This window comes from Fundulus heteroclitus, chromosome 22, assembly GCF_011125445.2.
Source record: "Fundulus heteroclitus isolate FHET01 chromosome 22, MU-UCD_Fhet_4.1, whole genome shotgun sequence".
NCBI classification, from domain to species: domain Eukaryota; kingdom Metazoa; phylum Chordata; class Actinopteri; order Cyprinodontiformes; family Fundulidae; genus Fundulus; species Fundulus heteroclitus.
Window position 1 is genome coordinate 10422345 of NC_046382.1, and position 20340 is coordinate 10442684.

General features: G+C 41.7%; 1 protein-coding gene across 1 annotated transcript in view; it reads right to left on the reverse strand.

The window, feature by feature from the left end:
• Positions 1-20340, reverse strand: part of LOC118557192 (inositol polyphosphate-5-phosphatase A-like) — an 84069-nt gene that overhangs the window by 29508 nt on the left and 34221 nt on the right. The window contains exon 2 of the mRNA XM_036126733.1: positions 3245-3280. Within this exon, the coding sequence (XP_035982626.1) occupies positions 3245-3280 (36 nt within the window). The remainder of the gene's footprint in view (positions 1-3244; positions 3281-20340) is intronic.

The following is a 20340-nucleotide window of genomic DNA, read 5'->3' on the forward strand; positions in this document are numbered from 1 at the left end:
GGAGAGAAAAGAGAGAAAGCAATATAACATCCTTTGAGTCTGCTTCTACCCCTGCAAAGAGAGATACAAAAAGAAGCGCAATACCAACCGATAAGGTATTAAAGGTACAAACAACCAATGCCTTGATACCATCACTGAAGAATATACAGTATAAATTCATATGACATTTATGAAGTGACAACTAAAGATAATATTAAGGGTTTTCTGTATGGAAGTGAGTCTGTAAGCACCTGAATCTAAGCACCTATAGGTGTTTGAGAGAGTGTGCCTGTGTATGAAAGGTTTATCCATAAGAAAAATGCTCAAAAGTGGTTGTGACGAGCCAAAGACCCCCCCCCCCCAGAGCACCGAGGCAGACGCCAGAGGAACCAGAACCCCACATACCCAAAAGAACCGGCAGAGCAAAAGTGTCCAAGAGGGACCAATACAGGAAAGCTGCCTCCCCCATCGGAAGATCTAGCCAAGGGCCCAGAGACCCGGCGGGGCCCCCGATAGAACCACAAGGGCCCAGGCCAAGCGAAGCAGCCGACCTGGAGTGAGCTGGCTCCAGCCTGAGCACCCAGCCCCGGACACAGAGGACCACCAACGCACCAGAGGAAGCCACCAGGGTTAAGGCCTACACAAACAATATGTAGGGCATATACACGTATATGTCTATGCCCTACATATAAGTGTGTTGTGAAAATGTTATAATGAAAGTGTCTAAGATGTATAATGAAATTGGGGTCAAGGACGTCACCAGACAGTGGGGCTGGGGAATCCTCCCCGCTCCCCAGCGACGCCCCCACCCCTCAAGGTCCTACATTTGTGGCAGCGTGATGGAGCAGATAGAGGGAGGTGTCCGGGGATGAGGAGGAATGACTCCCAGGAAGTCAGCTCCCCTGCAGACTCCAATAGGCACCCCAATTGTCAAAAAACCCACGCGGAGAGGGAGGCTTCGCCAACCGCACCACGATAGTCTGCGGGGCCAGCAATAGGCGGCAAGGTCCGAGAGCCAAGCGCAACACCACCACCTCCCAAACCCACCCACCCACCCTCCAGACTGTCCAGGAGGAGAAAATGAGTGTGTGTGTGTGTGTGTGTGTGTGTGTGGGGGGGGGGGGGGGGGGGGGCATGCAGACTCTGTTCCCTGGATAGAACCAGCACCAAGAGTCACCATGAATCAGGACCGAGACAAGGAGCTAGATACAGAGACTGAATGCTGAAATAAAATAAAAAGTGTGCACCTATGCATCCAGGTGACGGTAAACTTCCCTCCAAACCAGCTTAGTTCTATTTTTGTTTTAACAGAAAAAGCATAAAAGCAATTTTACAGAGGGGTGTAATACTTTTTATATCCAACATATATTTAGCAGTAATTTGGTTCAATTACGTTATCTTTAAAGATCATAAGATCTCCAGGCATCTCACCCTGATTTTCCTCTCCTTGTTTTTGTTTCCCCTCCCTCTGACCCCCCCATCCCCCCCTCCCCTTTCCCCACACATACACACACATTTTCCCCTCCTCTTTAAAAAGCTATTCCCAGACCTGGACTTCATTTAGTCAGTGTGGTGGAAACAGAGGCAGGGCCCTGGGTAGTCTACCATTTAAGGAGAGATCTCCCAATGTCGATAACTAGGCCCGGGGAAGGACCGTGTGTGTGAGTGTGTGCGGGGCCAGACAGAGAGAAAGTTGGTGCTAACACCACCAGTCTATAATAAGAACACATAGGGGATTCACAGGCTTTGTTGGCATTTGTTACAAAGAGCAAATGCATTACAACTGTAGGCTCTGTGTCCCAGTATGGCAATAAGAAACGAAGCTAAACTAATAACTCATAGATACGATAAGTTATGTACTTTGCCGTTACTAATAGTACTCATTATTCCACTCTGTTAGCACACTCAACCCTTAATCCAATTAATTAGCCAGTTTTTCATTGTAGAGGTAATAACGCACAAAAACAACAAGGTGCTTAATTGGGATGTTCAATAGATAACAGTGACGTTATTAATTTATTGAAAGAAAAAAAACGTGCCATGTGGGTCTAAACATGAGAATAAGAGGATTTTGTTGATTAAGGCTGTTTCCTTAAAACACTTTAAATTCAGGAGGTCATTATTCTGACTGGTGCTCAGGACTTTCACCACTACAGACACAGTGATAATAATTGATTTTGCATCTTATTTGTTGTTGAAGTTCTTTAGCTCAGGGTATGATGTGTTGCTTTTTGAGATCCTTTAGCCTACTTCATGTTGTCAGACAGAATCTGTTTAAGATACTTGTTGATTCTGGGATTATTCATTCCTGGATGTTACCGATAAGACTGAACCCAAAGAAATGTGGTTAATCACATTTAATTCACGCTTTAATAAGGGAAGTAAATTAGTCTTTCACACCGGGGATATTAGGTTTGTATTTTTGTGTGTATGTTTGTGTTTGTTTTGTATTTTAGGGGTATTTACCCAAGTTATATTTGTTCGAAAGTAAAATCTGTTTGATATGAGAAAAAAAAGCAAAAACTATAGAAACGTTAAAGGGGGCAAAAACTTTTTCATCGCACCAGAAAACCGTAATAATTGATATGTGAAATGATTTAACAATTATTGTTTTCTGTTAAAAGTAAGAGTAATACACGCCATACAATACATTTTTGCTGAGCATGTTGCCCTGTGACGACCTGCCTGCTGGAGATAAATCCCCCCCATTTTATCTGCAGTTAGTAAAGCATTTTATTTTAAAACATCTTTTTGGAAAATTACCAGCTTTCACCTCCGTTGGTCACGCGTCTGAAGTTCAACCAACTCTACAGTTACTTCCTGTAGTTCTCTTGTACGCATCGATTGGAAACGGTTTCTCTCATTCTTTGCTCTCAAAATCTCTTTCTTTCTTGTCTCTGTCTAATCTCTCTTTCTCCTAGAAATGAAAGCTTCAATTAAACGAGCACAGTCACTTTTATAATGACCAAAATAAAATAAAGTTCTGTTTAAGCATTGTCTAGACCAGTGTTTTTTAATGTCAGGGCCCACAGTCCCGTTTTACATTTGTCTCTGCTCCACCATGCAGGATTCAAATAACCGTCACTTCGTTAGCATGTCATCAAGTGCTGCAGAAGCCTGTTAATTACCCATGCATTTAAGTCAGGTGTGTGGCAACACCTAAAACAGGTGAGGATACATTTCATTATTGATTTACCCATCACCCATTAACCCATTCGTATCACCCATCACCCATTTGATATGCCGATCACCTTTGATCACTCACCTTCTGATGGAACCCCTCGACCTCTGTTATTTCACACTGCCAAGCAAAAATTTAAACAAATAAATATAAATAGGAATCAGAAAACAACGTAATAGGAACTTTGTGATCCTGTTTTACCAGTCGTTGGGATTGCCTTGTTTAAAACCCAATGGATTTCTCATCATCCGACTATGAAGAATCAAAAGGTGACAGATCACCCAGCCAGCACCGTTGTATGCAGAAATGCTGATACTCTAAGACACACTAAAGCCTCCATGTTCACTTGGAATGCAATCATTTTATATCTGGTGATAAAACTATAAAACTCCCAATAAACCTCCGTGTTGTGATCATCATCAGGCCTTTGCTAATAATACCAGCGGATGGCACAGTGTGTCCGTCTGGCTGCTCCCTGATTCAGGGGTCGCCACAGTAAGTCATCGCCACTCGCACACAGAATTGCAGGAGTTCTGCGCCGGATGGCGTTGGACGCCGTATTTCGCACCATAGCAGTGTCAGAAGGGGGTTGATGTATGAAAACCTGATGCTTGTGTCTTCAGTATTGTCAGCGTGTCAGCTGCTCTCCTGATCCATGGCGTCTGGACGCGGTATGCCACTGAAACTCTCCCAGATGTGTTTTACAGTTTGTCTTGTACTCTAATCATCATTGATGCTCTTCAACAAAGGATTTACCTCTCCCCACTCGTGTTTTTTTTTTTTTTTTTTTATTTTGGTTTTGGAGTGTAAAGGCACGTTCACAGCGAATGCAAACAATTCGCCTGCAGGACACAGACTACCACACTGCAAAAAGAGAACTAAAAATAAGTTGAACTTTCTTGAAATGAATGTGTTTGCCCTTGATTTGAGCAGATAGATCTGCCAATGGAATTAGTATTTTTACCCCTAAAATAAGATAATTAGATAGACAGCACTTGAAATAAGATAATGCAGATGAATTGTCCCTATTTTAAGTGCAAAAATCTTATTCCATTGGCAAATAATCATATTTACATGCTCAAATCAAGGAAAAATCTAATTTCAAGAAGATTTTTCTTATTTTTAGTTGTATTTTTGCAGTGCAACTCACAGAGCGGAGGAGATGGATCTTACAGAGCGAGTCACGGTGCTGTATGTAATGCCAATGAGGACACACATCTCCCTCTAGGACACCAACTACTAGCTTTGCCAGCCAGGCTCACTTAAAGGGTCAGGAGAAACAGGTTAGAACCAATCAGAGAGCTGCGGATGTGACGCAACCTCCAAGCAACCGACTCAGTTTTAGCTCTTAGAGCAGCCAATTGTTTTTAAAGATATAACCAGCTCAATCAGGACATAATAACGGGGCATCATTAAAACATCGCTCAGTTGTGGCCTTCATCAATCATGACTGTTATGATTACAGAAAAGCGCTGCTGCGTTATGGGTAAAGAGTGGCGCATCGGAAACTCCCACCTCCCGCGCTGTGATTGGTCCAATCGCTTCTTTCACCTTTTTCCTTTTTGGCATTTTGTCAAATCTGTTTCGCTCCTTTTCGTTTCCTCTTCTACCTTCCCCTTTCAGTGTCCATTTAACATGAAATAGTCCCAGCATTAAATCTAATAAAGCTTCTTGCAAATATAAGTCAAGCGAAAGCAGTAATGCTCCACTTGTGAAAGTAAAATCTGTTGGGCTCTCTTTGGCATTAGGACTAAAATTCATATTGGCACATTGCCAGACAGGACACAAAAAAAATATAAAAACGTCATAAAAACATCATAAACACATCAAAACAATCACCAGTTGTGAGACCAGTAACAAACATTAAATTGTTTCAAGTGAATAACATCATTACACACCAAATATGTTGGTCAGTGGTCCTGTTATTATGGGCCAACTCTAAAAACAGGTGGGCTTTTAGAGGAACTCAGTGTTTCGGCTGATTTGCAGTTTTCTGAAAGCTTGTTCCAGATTCGTGGAGCATAGAAACTAAATGCTGCTTCTCCATGTTTGGTTCTGGTTCTGCAGATTAGACCAGAACCAGAACCAGAAGATCAGGGTGGTCTGGAGGGAAGGATACAGCAACCGTCCAGACAATAACTATTCTCCTATCCGTCAAGTAGGATGAATTATTTCAGAAAGCAAGAGAAACAGCGCAAGGGGAAGTCATCATTTTGTAAATGTGAGGGGGTCCGATCGGATAGCTTTAAAATGCGAGGAGACGCGTCCCCTTCACACGTAATTATTGCAAAGCCCATGGGTAGAACCGTGATATTATTACTGAAAATTGTCACACAGGGAGGTTTTTAAACAGGCCCATATTAGCCCAAGTTAATTAACAACAGAGGATTAAATGAGCCAGTGAGAAAAATCTCAATACATGTTAATATCACAGTTAAATGGGGTACCTGAATAGGTCAGGACTTAGTGCGTGTGTGTGTGTGTGTGCTGTCCCAATCTCAGCCAGATCAGACAGAGCGTGGCTCTATATAAGGAAATGAGCAGTGGAGCTTGTCGTTAGTCACAGGGATGGAGGAAGAGAAAGAGAGTGAGACAGATGCAGACATAGGAGGGAGCGGACAGGTTCAAACCGCGGAGAGGGCCACCTGACCGCCATGGAAATGGAGAAACAAACAAACCGTGCCCTCTCTGATCCCGACCTTCTGATTCCTGGTAAAAACCAACAGTTCAATTCAATTTATTTATATAGCGCCAATTCATGAAACATTGGCCCCCAGTAACAACACAGCCTGCTTTCTCTTTTCTTCCCGTCTTACGCTTTAGATAATGGGTAACTAAGGCTACGTTCACACTGCAGCCTAAAATGACCCAATTCCGATTTTTTTATCCCATATGCGACCTGGATCTGATCTTTTTATGACAGTCAGAACAACACAGATTAGATTTTTTTCAAATGCGACCCAGGCCGCTTGGATATGTGGTCCTGAATCCGATACGTATCTGATCTTTTCAAATGCGACCTGTGTCTGAACGTCCGGGTCGCATTTATCCGACCTGTACGTCACCGATACTCGACAAACGTCACTATTCTGCGTCCTGCTATGCAGAAGCGGGAAGAAAGACGACACCCATAGCGGACTACAATGAGGAGAGCAGTCAATGGAGAGAAAGCTCCGGTTAGAAAATAAATTAAAGATCGCTAAATGCGCGCCAGCATTATAATCCATGTTTACTCCTGCAAACACTGAGGACACTTGCTATGTGTGACGTCATCGCGTCCTCAACTACGCATGCGGGACACTTCGGTTGAACGCATTCAGTTCACACAGTAGATCACATACAAGTCGCATATATTTAAGATAAGATAAGATAAGATAAGTCAAGATAAGATAAGATAGTCTTTATTGATCTCACAATGGAGAAATTCACTCGTCACATCGGCTCATACAAGAAGGTGCAGAGTAGGGAAGGTGCATTCAGTTATATACAGTGAATCTTCATATATACAATGGGTCAAAAAGAATACTAAAAAAAATACAAAAAAGGAAATAGGAAATGTGAACAACCACGCAAAAATATCCGATTTCACAAAAAAAAAATCGGAATTGAGCATCAAGACCTGCAGTGTGAACGTAGCCTAAGAGAATACAACCTGAAAGAACCAATGCATTTCGCTGACAGTTTTCCAGACAAGTCTGTAAGTGTGTCATGACCGCCTGCTAGCTGCAGGAAACCACAGAGAGCTTCTCTCCATCACTGAGATAAGGCTGATGCTCCAGCTTTGATGTGCAGCAAATGCGCTTCTGGGGAACAGATGGCGGCCTTGGCGGCGTGGCTCAGAGGAGCGCCGCTGGAGCCCTCAGAGGCCCGAGAGGTGGAGAGAAACTGGGCTAATAAGAAGAAAGCCATCTATATATGTAGCCTCGGCTCAAAGCTGCCCACCCTCAAACGTATCACAAGTTAATTGGGAGTTAATTAGAAAGTGGGGCTACACAGACAGAGGTATAAATAGACCCAAACCCGTCCTTCAGAGAAGCTTTCACCTGCTAACTCGTCTCCCTGCCTTCTGTCTCCTCTCTGCCCGTGTACCGCTTTCTGACTCGATGGCCTACTTTCCACACCCTGTGAGGAGAGAGGCGACGGTGCTGCAGAACAAATCAGGTTCTCTCTCAAACCTTCCCAAAAGGTGGGATTTAACTATTATTTCAGCTGATACCCGGAGTGCTAACAGAACGGTCCCTCAGTCCAAACTGTGACAAAAGAAGGAGCTAAAAACTTACTGATCCTTGGGGGGAAATAAATTCATAACCCTTCAGCTTTTGTCAGGTTCCAACCACCAATTATTATTGCATTGGGATTGTGTGAGGAACAGAATTGTAAAGTGGAAAGACAAAAAATGCACGGTTTTCTGAACTTCTCATCAAAATACATAAAGAAGCATTTGTAATCGCCGTCTTTTACTAAGCTCAGCATAAATACAGCCGTATAGCAACAACCTTTCTTGAGGAGTTTTAAGAAAAAAGGTAATTGTTTACCCAAGGAATTTGGTCTGTGGGGGCAGAACAATGCTAAAGAAAAGAAAATATCTCTTTATTCATCTTCTATGTACTGTATGTTATGTGTATCTTTTTTATGCCTCTCCATGTTTCCCTATCCATCTACTTACTTTTTTTTCCTGTCTCTTTCCAGCTTTCAGTCTTTAATCGACTGTATTGCTGCGTGTCAAGCAGGGCTTAAAAACGCATGGGTTCTCCTGCTGCTCCTCATAGGAGAGTAAGTGCTGCCAGAAATCACGTGATTTCAGCGCATTTAGAAAAAAAAAACGCTAATATTCACGCCTGCATTGCAGGTGGTCGGTCAGTCTGGTAGATCTCGCCCTCTCTTAGGCATTTCTGTCCAGCTCTTGTCATGTGTGGCGCCCCACAGGTTGTGTCTGCTGGCGGGGGTGTGCGTGTTCACCTGCGTGCGAACGCATGTGACTCAGCTCTCTGTGTGTCACCAGCACAGAGAGAGAGAGAGAGAGAGAGAGAGAGAGAGAGAGAGAGAGAGAGAGAGAGAGAGAGCTGAAAGTGGCGGAGAGACCACATAGGGACAGAAATAGCTCACAATGTGAGCTGCCATTATTTAGATAGGCTAAAAAAAATGTAATGGCCTTAACTGTGAACACACAATTACTACATGCAGTGATCTTCTTGGGGGGGCTGGTGGTCTCGTTGATGCTGTGTGGGGGGGCACACATGTGGAAGAAAGCGTTCTGGTCACAAGAGAGGAAAAGTTTACCTTCCTGCCTTGGAGCAAAAAAAAACTAACCCTGCACATAAGCTCAGAAATCGCACAGTGATGCATGGTAGTGGCAGCATGATGCTGTGGGACTATGTTCCTTCAACAAAGATGGGGAAATTATTGACAATAAATGGTTTACCTTCCAGCTGGACCACACCAAACCCACAACCAGAGCAGCGATGGAGTGGTGAGTTAGAGTGGCCTAGTCAAAGTCCAGACACAACTCCACCTGAAAATCTAAAGCAATAATGACAGACTTATGTTCCCAGACGCTCTCCATCAAATCTAACCCCGTTTGAGCCATTACACAGAGAACAACGGGTTAAAATCCCAGTCTCTACAAAGCTGATAGAGACTCACATATTGTAGTTAACATTTTGCATCCTGTGTAAAACCTGTCAACTACTTTTCAACCCAAGGACTTTGACTTGAAACGTCATCTTCCTTGGATTTAACAACTATGCTCTACTTTCTGGTGGTCAATTAAACAAAACCCGACGATAAACACATTAAAGTTTGTTGTAACACAGCTAAATGTCATAAAATTACAACGGGTAAAAATATTATCATAAAGCACATCAGTTTTTTTTCTATTACAACTCATTTCTATACCTTGTTATTCAGGTTTATGCAACATAAAAAGATCAACCGCATCAGCGTAACTAGGCCACCACCATCAGTATTTTCTCTGGGTAGTGACTCCCCGAATGACTGTCTTGTGACGAGATATTTGCCATTTGCAAAATACCCAAACTTGGAGCGGAGCTAATGGCGTGCAAAACGCTGAAGCTGAGAGCGCAGCGGGAAAAAGAAAAAGTTATTGTCCTTCAAATCCAGTGCAAAAGAACATCCTACACTGCAAAAAGAGAACAGAAAATAAGTGAAATTTTCTTAAAATGAATGTATTTGCCCTTGATTTGAGCAGGTAAATAAGATTATTTGCCAATGGAATGAGTATTTTTACCCCTTAAGTAAGATTATTAGATATAATACATTTGAAATAAGATGATGGAGATGAACTGTTCCTATTTTAAGTGCAGAAGTCTTATTGCATTGGCAAATAGTCCTATTTACCTGCTCAAATCAAGGAAAAATACTTTCATTTCAAGAAGAATTTTCTTATTTTTAGTTTTATTTTTGCAGTGTATAAAGGCACCATTCAAACACTTTACACCGAGAATAATTCCCTAAACGAAGATAGTTTGAATATTCTAGGACTGCACTTGCATACGAACAAATTTCACCTTTAATTGAAGGACTGCAAGCACACACGGCTAAATCTGGTCAAATGTGTGAAAGCCAAGATCCGAGCCAACGAACACGGCAAAGTAAGACTCCGTCTGACAGTACACGGCCAATATGGCCGCAGTTAGGACTGCCCCAACCTTAACTCATGACCGTCACCGCGTGTATGGAGGACCATCACAAAGAAAAGTGACACACTCAGAGGGAAACTCCCTTCTGCTTTTCTCCACTTGATGACAGAGCAGCGTCACAGGGGTCACGACCCTCAGTCCTCCACACAGACTCAGAGGCTGTGACCTGAATCCACTGGAAGTCATCAGTGAGACGTTTTTTTTTTACAGTGTTTTTACTTCCTCTGGCGTTATCCAGCAGCGCAGCAGGCTGTGTAAACCCAAAGTGGTGGTTTTGGAGGGGAGTCAGTCCTCGGCTCATTAAGACCCCCGTGGCGGACTGCTAGGAACACACGAGTCCTCCTTCCTGCTCCACCGTCTGCTCATACACAAAGTGAAACTCCTCGTCTTCCTTATGTTCCTAAATTTAAACGTCTTATTCATTTTGGGCTTGAAGGGATTTACCGCTTTTGCTCCAGGGTGGAAGATCTGCACAACAAAGATCTCACAACGAGATCTCAAAGTGCCCTACAGAGTCTGAAGAGTTTCAGCAGAGCAAAGCAAAGCTGTCGGAGGATTAGGCGGCAGAAGCAGCTTTCTACACAGGTTTATGTGCCTGGACGCGTGGATGGATGGTAGAAAGAAATCTTGACCTTCTCTCTGGGTACTTCCTCCCACAGTAGGTTAATTGGTCTTAAAATAAACAATCAATGGATGGAACTTTGATCCGGGAGACATATTGTGTTGGTTAGTTATCTGAATTAAAGCATCTTGACTAATATTGTAGATTCTTGACGGTTTGCAAAGGCCAGGACCACACAAAAGCAAAAATTGCCAAAAATACAGTTACATGAGATATTTGTCTTTGCTTTAATTGTGGTTTTATTCAACCAAAACTAAACAGGTACCATCGCAAATCCGTGTCTACTGCAGATCCTTTGGACCGACCTGATCGTTGATCTGGTCGGTCCAAAGGGTCTTACCTTCACAAATAATTAGGTTCACCTGTTTAATTGCTTGTTAACGCACATATTGAATCAGCCAATCATATAGCAGCTTCTCAATTAGGGCTGCACAATTAATCGCATTTTCAATATAATCGCAATTTTAAAAAACGCAATTTCCAAATCGCAGAGGTCTGCAGTTTTTGGTTATGTAACAATTAGTGAATCAGACGCGTCCTTTAGTGTCAGTAATATGTTTAAAGTGGGTTTGCTCCACATGGAAGGTTAGAAAGCTGCAGCAGTGAGATAATCTAATTTTATTACTTGTTTTAGAGTTTATATAATTGTGCTGTTTTACCAGAAACTTTCAGGGATTTCTCCATAGCATAAAGTTCTGGTCAATAGGTTTAATACATAGACTTGTTTGTTGGTTGCACTTTATGTTCAACAAGGATTGATGTCCAACTCAATTAAAAGCTGTTCTATTGAATAATATTCTGATTAATAAAAAATAAAATAAAAGTTCTTGTTTTAAATAGTCCTTGTTTACAAACATCTTTATCTAGAGGCCATTTTTGTTGCTTGTGGTTAATGCAGAGAAAAGTCAAAATCAAATCGCAGTTTTGGTTTAAATATATCGTAGGCAGAATGCAATCCTTTCTGCTCCAAGTTGAGATGCAGCGGCTCTTTTAGCACCTGATCTGCACAGCGATTAAACAGATTTGTGCATCTTGTATATATTGTTGTTTGGATAAGTTTAAAAAGACATAATAAATTAAACTTAAAAATAAATGGTATTAAATCGCAATATTAAGATATAAAACCGCAATTAGATTACTTTCCAAAATCGTTCAGCCCTATTCTCAATGCATAAACTTTAGGAAGATAACTTCCTAAAGTTTAAACTGAGCATCAGCATTAGGATTTTCTCACACAGCCATCTCTCTCGCTTTTACAGAGAACGGTCCAAATCATGTCAATGTCAGAACAGACTGGGAACACTGGTTCAAGATAGCGGAAAGGCAACGGTAGATTAAACAACCCCTCGTCACCACCAGGCTATGCAGAACCCCATCTCGGCATGTTAAACCTTGAAGCAGGTGGGGTAGAGCAGCAGGAAAACACGCCACGTCTCTCTCCGTTTAGCTAAAAACAACAAACTTAGGCTGGAATTCAAACGGGCTCACTAAAACTGGGAAACAATAGATTGGAAAAATGTCGTCGGGCTCAATGGATCTGCTGCAGGATTCAGACGCTGGGCTCAGAGGTCGGTTGAGACCGCAGGAAAACATGGACCAACCCTCCATTTTATAAACTGCGGCAGTCATTTAATGGTGTGGACATTTTCTAGGTCCTTATTAGCATCTCAGCGTTATTTAAACACTAAACGCTGCGTGATTATTGTTGTTGCCCAGATTGCACTGCAAAAACGGAACTAAAAATAAAATTTTCTTAAAATGAGTGTATCTGTCCTTGATTTGAGCAGATAAACAAGATGATCTGCCAATGGAATAAGATTTTTGCACTTAAAATAGGAACAACTCATCTCCATCATCTTATTTCAAGTGCAGGATCTCTACTTATCTTAATTTAGGGGTCAAAATACTCATTCCATTGGCAGATAATCTTATTTACCTGCTGAAATCTAGGACAAAAACACAAATTTTAAGAACCTTTTACTTATTTTTAGGTCCGTTTTTGCAGTGTGGGAATAAAGTTTCCTGATCCAGTGAGCTTCAAGGTTCTCCTTAAGATATTTAGACGGTAGAATCAGAAGTTGGTAGAAACAACATGAAAGCCAAAGAGCCGTCCTGCCTTGTATCAACGGTTGAGGCCGGTGATGGTGGTGTGAGGGTGTCGAGGGATAGTTTCTTGGCACGCAATGGATCCGTGTTCTGATGTCTACTTCCAGACGCATAATGCGCCTTGGCATAAAGCTCAAATGACCTAAAACTGGTTTCCTTGAACTCCAAAGGCCTCCGGAGTCATCAGATCTCAACCCAAAGAGCACAGAAGAGGATGAACCAGTGCTGCCATCTCAATATGAAGCTAAATCTCTGGGGGAATGTCTGCGACGCTTTGTTGAATCTGTGCTACGAAGAATCGAGGCAAAAAAAGGATCCGACCCGCTACTAGCAGAGCGGTCGGTGTGTTGACGTTACAATAGCTGTGTCCGGGTGAAAAGGACGCCTAAAAAGACGTGGTGTACATTTACTCCTGCACGTTTCGTTTGATCAAACTGCAGCCAACACATACATGACAACAGCCGACCTGACCTCCTGATTTGCCTTGCAAAACACGGCGATAAATCTGAGTCTGATTGTACAACGAGGAGAGCGTCTGGCAACAAATCCCTCATAAAACCTGGTTTTTCACAGCCGACTCTTGCCAGAGCTTGGATGTGCGTGAATGCCTTAGCCCCCTACAAACGCAATTACATGTGCGCAGGTGCAACCCCGCCGCCTGGTTACCAACAATAAAAAAAGTTAGAACACGCGGCAGAATCAGCTGTAGGGATAAAGAAGAAAGTCTCGTTTTCCGGTCCACGGAAAGCTCGACTGTGTGTGTGTTGACAAGTTGTTTGAAAGGAGGTTATTGGCTTTCAGGGGAGCACGCGGTTGACTAAAAATACCCCGGCTGGATGGAGCTGAGGGTCCTAAGGAGCGGGAGGGGGGGGTCGGATGAAAGAGAATGTGCTGACCCAGTCTCCTTCAACAGGTTGGAGCCGAAAAACGACTCTTCCTCTTCCTCGCAGTCGCTCTGCCGAGGCCGGGCGACACAGAGGTAGGTCCCCTCTGTGTTTTACGCAACTCCACATCAAAGAGGCTCATTAGGGGAGTAATTAGAGCCAAACCCGCACTGACACATTAAATTAGAGCGAGGCTGGCTCCTGTGAGATGCCTTCATCCGTCAAGAGATAAAGGGTGGAAGTATGGAGGAGGTACGCTTCAAACGTCTCCTCCTTGCCCACATGTTACGTGCCGATCACCATGAGATACGTTACCTTACAGGAGAAGCAACAAGAAGACATCACCCACCTGTGTTAAACTTCAAGGTCTACTGGTACAATATCTGTGCGTCCGAACTGATGCACTAAATCGATTTGAAGGGGAATCTGTACTGTTTGTGCAGCCATTCTGTGAATTTAGACAAATTTGCAAGAATTCAGATGAAAAAAATTGGTAAAAAAGAAAAAAAAAATTAAATAATGGGGGGGAAAAAAGGGTCTCTCTCCATGTTGCTCCTCGCTGATCCAGTTTTCAGCTACAGAATCCCTGAATGTGAGAACTAAAAGTCCTGAGAACAAACCCAGAACACTTTTCCATTAATCAAACGTCCACCCGGTACAACCCGGACAAGAAATGATTTGGTAACCAAATTCAATCTGCTTTGATTAAAGGGTGATGAGTTTATTATGCAGCAAAGCATTATCTCAGCAGAAACCCCTTAGGAACACCTTCAGATCTCAAGAAGAGCTTTTTCTATCAGTGTTAACATCACATGGAGCTCCAGCGCTCCTGGTAAAGCTCAATAATAAGTGGAAACAGATCTTTAGCTGTCAGGCGCCGCCCTTTGGTCGGGTGTCAGCCCCCTTAAAACCTGCAGTGGAAACTAAAGACTATAAAGCTATAATCAAAAAATAAAATTTCCTACAGAACACTTGGTCTGTGTCCCGGCTGGAATCCCCATTCTTTTGTTCTTTACCACATAGGCAGCACTGCAAAAAGGGAACTGAAAGTAAGCAAAAACTTCTTGAAATTAGTATATTTTTCCTTGATTTGAGCAGCTAAATAAGGCTGTTTGCCAACGGAATGAGTATTTTTGCCCCTAAAATAAAATAATTAGATATCTTGCTCTTGAAATAAGATGATGGAGATGAATTGTTCTTATTTTAAGTGCAAAAATCTTATTCCATTGGCAAATAGTCTTATTTAGCTGCTCAAATCAAGGAAAAATACACTAATTTCAAGAAAATTGTACTTAATTTTAGTTCCCTTTTGCAGTGAGAGGGTTTCAGTGGTGAAAAAACATTACAGTCAATCTTCTGCAAAGAGGCTAATTACTTATAATTTCACTCCTGATTCACTCCTGATTTTCAGGAACTCTAAAGCCATAATCATCCAAATCAAGGGAGATAAACACTAGAAATACATCCCTCCCTGGAATTAATCTTTATAACGTTTTTGAAGCTTTTCAGATTGATTCTGATGTACACTGCAAAAACAGAACTTAAAATAAGTAAAATGTTCTTAAAATGTGTGTATTTGTCCTTGATTTGAGCAGATAAACAAGACGATCTGCCAATGGAATAAGATTTTTGCACTTAAAATAGTAACAACTCATCTCCATCGTCTTATTTCAAGTGCAGGATGTCTTTTTTTTTTTTTTTTTTACAACCCCCCCCCCCCCCCCTCTTTCCTCAGGGGGGGGTTGTAGATTTCCTGTGAAGGCCCCTCTCGGGCGCACTGCTTTGGGGGCCCCCTTGGGAGTCCGGGGTTACGGGTCCCCTGACTCCTGCCTCTGTGCTCGGGGAAGGCGGGTCTTCGGTTCTCCACAATCACTATCAAGCCATTTCCTTTTGGATAATTTTCACCTAAACTAGTGCACTCTCACAATCTCCCACAGGTGCTGGGTTCCAGGTATTAAATGGTCACTTATATACAGAAAGGCTATAATTTATTTACTTTCTTTTACTTTTTTTTTTTTTTCCACATGTCAGCTTAAATAATAATACATATGATTTAGCAATGGTATCAAGGTGTTACACAATTGTATCTGTTGCTTTATGTCTATTGGTTGTGCTGTTCTTTTTGTGTCTCTTTCCAGGTGATGGAGCAGACAGAGGAAGTTTTATCATTCTCTTCTTTTTATCTCTTCTTTCTTTCACCTCTTCTCTCTCTTTTTTTTCTCTTCTTGTTTTTCTTTTACTCTCCTACTTTCCCATTGTAGTGTCCATATAATTTGATATTCTCCCTGCAGGAATCACAATAAAGCTATTTACACGCACAAATGAAGCGGAGCATTATGGCGAAAGCTGTTTGCTCCACTTGTGAAAGTAAAATCTGTCGAGCTCTATTTGGCATTAAGATATCAATTTTTATTGCCACATTGCTAGACAGGACACTGGGGAAAAAAAAAAAAAAAGTGCAGGATGTCTAATTATCTTATTTTAGGGGTCAAAATACTCATTCCATTGGCAAATAATCTTATTTACCCGCTCAAATCAAGGACAAATACACTCACTTTAAGAACATTTTACTTATTTCTAGATCAGTTTTTTGCAGTGTATAACAACTATAAAGAAATATTTGTCATTGCAACATACATTCCAATAAAACCTGTCGTCCGCCTCTAACCCGCCCGGGCGGCGGGTTAGAGCGGCGTGTTGCCACCTTGCGGCACCTGGGGAGCTTCTGTGGGCACGTGCCTTGCTCAGGGACCCAGAGAAGCAGTCTGTTGGATTCGCACCGGGGATTTTGCAGCCTTCCCGGACGTAAGCGCCCTGCTCTGACCACTGCCCCCCCCTGCCACTCGTAGTATTCATTCAGACCATGCCCAGAGAGCTCGACGAGTGAATCAACACTGCAGTCAGCTGGGATTTGTGTCAGCCGTGTCACCGGATGACAGGAAATTGCTGCCCTCAGAAACCACAGCAGTATGAGTTAAAAGCCTACCCCCCCCCCTCTCTCTCAGCACGAGACAGCAGACCTGCACCTCATGCAGTGGTTCAGTATCTGTCAGGAGAGACTGAACGATAAGGAGGTTCCACTGATTAACCAGATTGTATTGTTCTCACATAACAGAAGTATATTTTGCTTTGCATCACTGTCAGCTTTTTACTATGAGAAACGGAGAAACAGGTGTCAAAAAAAAAACGCCGCATTGTGCAATCCACAGCAGGCCTTGAAGGATCTCAGACAAAGCTGCTACGTAATAAAAAAAAAAAAAAGCAAGAGTGCTCTCCCACTCACACCTCTGCCATGTGTTACCCAACACACAGCGGCAGATCCACCTCGCTGCTGCAAGCCTCTCCTCGTTACGAAGTCATTACGTGGACATCCCTGAAGACTCAAACTGAAACTATGCGTGCATGACTAAGCGTTTTCGTTGGCGTTGCACCAGTCGAGAGGCCAGAGATCAGGATCGGGATATCTTCCTTTGATCCACTCTGACCTACAATCAGCAGCTCAGATATGGAAAAAATACGGACTTCTTCCTGTTCCTGGAATGCATCAAACCAATTTTCAGCTGAGAAATGCATCCAAAAAAAAAAAAAAAGTGTGTCTGTTATTTTCACCTCTTAAGACCCAAGAATTGTGCTCCAAGGCTTTTACACTGCAAAAAGGGAACAAAAAGTAAGTAAAATGAAATTAAATGAGTGCAATCTTTCCTTGATTTCAGCAGGTAAATAAGATGACCTTCCATTGGAATGAGCAATTTTACCCTTAAAATAAGGCAATTAGATATATTGTACTTGAAATAAGATGATGAAGCTACGTTGTGCCTATTTTAAGTGCAAAGTGCTTATACCATTCCCAGATAATCTTATCCACCTGCTCAAATCAAGGGCAAATACATTCATTTCAAGAACATTTTAATTACTTTTAGTTGCTTTTTGCGGTGTACGAAAATAGGCTGACAAACATGTTTTATCAGTTCTAAACGTCATTTAAAGATCGGTCAGTAGAAAGAAAAATATACGTTTGAAGCTAAATGGATCATTTTTAGATATCAAAAAGTCTATGTTGATGGTCGTTGATATGCTGCCTATAACTGCAAAGCTAAAAGCTGCAAAAACATTTCTGATAAGATGTTAAAATAAAGGTTTTATCCAGCTTCCTTCTCAGCTGCTTTAACCTCCCATGGTCCCTTACATTTCTTACCTTGAAACAAATGACTAAAAGCTAAAGAGTATTGTTATAGACTTAGATAACCTGGTGCCTCCTCTGCCTGCAGCACAGAAGACGGTATTTATGCTTTCAATCTGTCTTTTACGATTCAAGACACCCCCCAACTAACAGGAGGGCTGGAGAGACAAAAAAAAACCGGCACACTATCAGAAGACCAATTTAAATACGACCTTAACTTCAGGAACAAAATGTTCAAACAAAAAAGGTACAACTCAGTAAAGTAGATCATCATCAAGAAGATCCTTTAGGTTGGGTAATCGGCTAAAAAACGTATACTTCCATAGATTCATTACAGAGAGAAATACTTTGTTTATTATGGATTACAGCGGATAAAACCCTGAAATTCAGTTTCGCCAAAAATTACGCTTTTACATCAATAATCGAAGCATTTAATACAGGATTGTTACCTCGTGGTTCAGGCAATCATGGAGAAAGACTGCTGACTTAACAGCTGTGAAACCCTCAACAAGAAGGATGAGCTACAAAAGCTCCTTGTTACAGAAGCTGGCTTTCCCTTTTTATGTAACCAAACATAACAGAAAGTTAGGTGGAAGGAAAAAGTGTCCAAGTAAAAGGTAAAGCAAGATCACATAATTATACCTTTAATCCTACTGATAAGTATTTCCCTGAACTATCTAGTAAATTTACTTGTATATCTCTGCTGCTTGCACCTTTTTCCACAAGAGTTTTTCCTTCCACACAACGTTCCATTATTATGCTTGGGTACAACACTCTGAGCAGTCAGAGTTTGTGGCCGTCAATCACTGTCTGGTGGACAACAGCCAAGTTGGCAATCTTCCCAATCATTTTAACGACCACATTAAAATATTCTGCATTAAAATTAAAAAAAGACAATCATTTGAAGTAACTGAATTTAAAATAGCATTGTAAGTTTTGACCCAAGTATTAGCTTAATTTGAGATACAGCAAATGATTTACAGCACTTGAGGGCGTATCGATGCTCCACAGGAAGCCCGTCTCAAAAACTGGCGTAGGACTTAGGGCGTAGGAGCGGGACAGAAAGAGACTGAACAAGCTGGTGAGGAAGGCCACTTCTGTCCTGGGCTGCCCTCTGGACTCTGTGGAGGAAGTAGCTGAGAGGAGGGTGTTGTCCAAGCTCACATCCATCATGGACAACACCTTCCACCCGCTGCACCAGACTGTAGAGGAGCTGAGCAGCTCCTTTAGTGCCAGACTTATACACCCTGTGTGTAAAAAGGAGCGCTACCGTAGGTCATTTATTCCTGCTGCTACAAGATTTTACAATGCTGCACTATAACTGTGACCATAACTGTAATAATTAACGTGCAATAACCAATGTGCAATAATCTATTTAATACACTGTCCTACAACCCGTGCAATAATCCTGATGTAGTGACTTCTGCTGCTATCATCACCTGAACATAAGTCAGCCCACATGTATGTATGTATGTATGTATGTATGTACAAATGTATACAATGTATATGCACGTACATACGCGTAGGTGCGTATGTAAGTAGGCGCATAGATATATGTATATATTTAAGTATATAGATATGTTTATATATATATATATATATAGACCACTAAGAATGTAAATGAGACATCATATGCCCATTCCTATTTCCTTTTTTTTGTATTTTTTTGGTATTCTTTCTGATCCATTGTATATATGAAGACTCACTGTATATAATTGAATGCACCTTCCCTACTCTGCACCTTCTTGTATGAGCCGATGTGACGAGTGAATTTCTCCATTGTGAGATCAATAAAGACTATCTTATCTTATCTTATCTTAATCTAGAAATTGTTCTGCTATCAGATTCCAAAACACGGCGGGAGACTGTTTTAGTCAGCAAATGTGCAGTGTTGCCTGTTGCCTACAGGGGTGCTAAACCTGGAAGTTACAGGTCTAGTGCCCCTAGTGGCCAAATGTTACACAGCACTGCTTTAGAATCTTGAAGTGTACCTCTTTGTGTAACAAATCTGCGTTTTAATTACTTAACTGAAATATATTCCCCATAAGATCATATTCTAATTTACTGGAATTCAACTGTGTGCAACAGTTTTGTTTTATTTTTACAGTGCTGCCTTCTCTTCCAGTTTCCTTTTTGGGAATTTTGCTTGTCCAAAAACAACCGAAAAAAAGAGGTTAGTCCAAAAAGGAGTGAAACAAACTGGGGAATAAAATTTCTTTTTACAAACAACTTGCTTTCCAGGCGACTCAACCGTTTCAAAATAGTGTCAGACTAATATTAAAAAAACAAAACTGCTTCCTGGTTACCGTCTCCATAAGCAGAATATCTCGTTGAAAACAACAGGTGCAAACATAAACAGCAGGAATATGTTTATATTTTCAATTTCTCTTGAGCTGATCTGTGCTATCTGAGACATAAAAGCTGACAAATGCAATGCAGTGAAGCTTAATCCTAATGTTTACTTTGCACTCAACACAGGCATTATACGATAGAAGCTGACACGGCTGCTTCACTGTTGGGTATGTAGCATTATAAGACTCCCCAACTGGGTGGATGCAAAGGATTCATGCTGCTCAGCGTATGGAAAGATTTTTTTTTTACCCCCAAAAATAACCATTCCCACGGGTGTTTTGGGAGTTGGTGTTTAAACGCATGCAAATGTATAAAAAAATTACAAACTCGTTGCTCAAGAACAGTAACTTCATACTGCCACTGGTCCCATGCTCTCC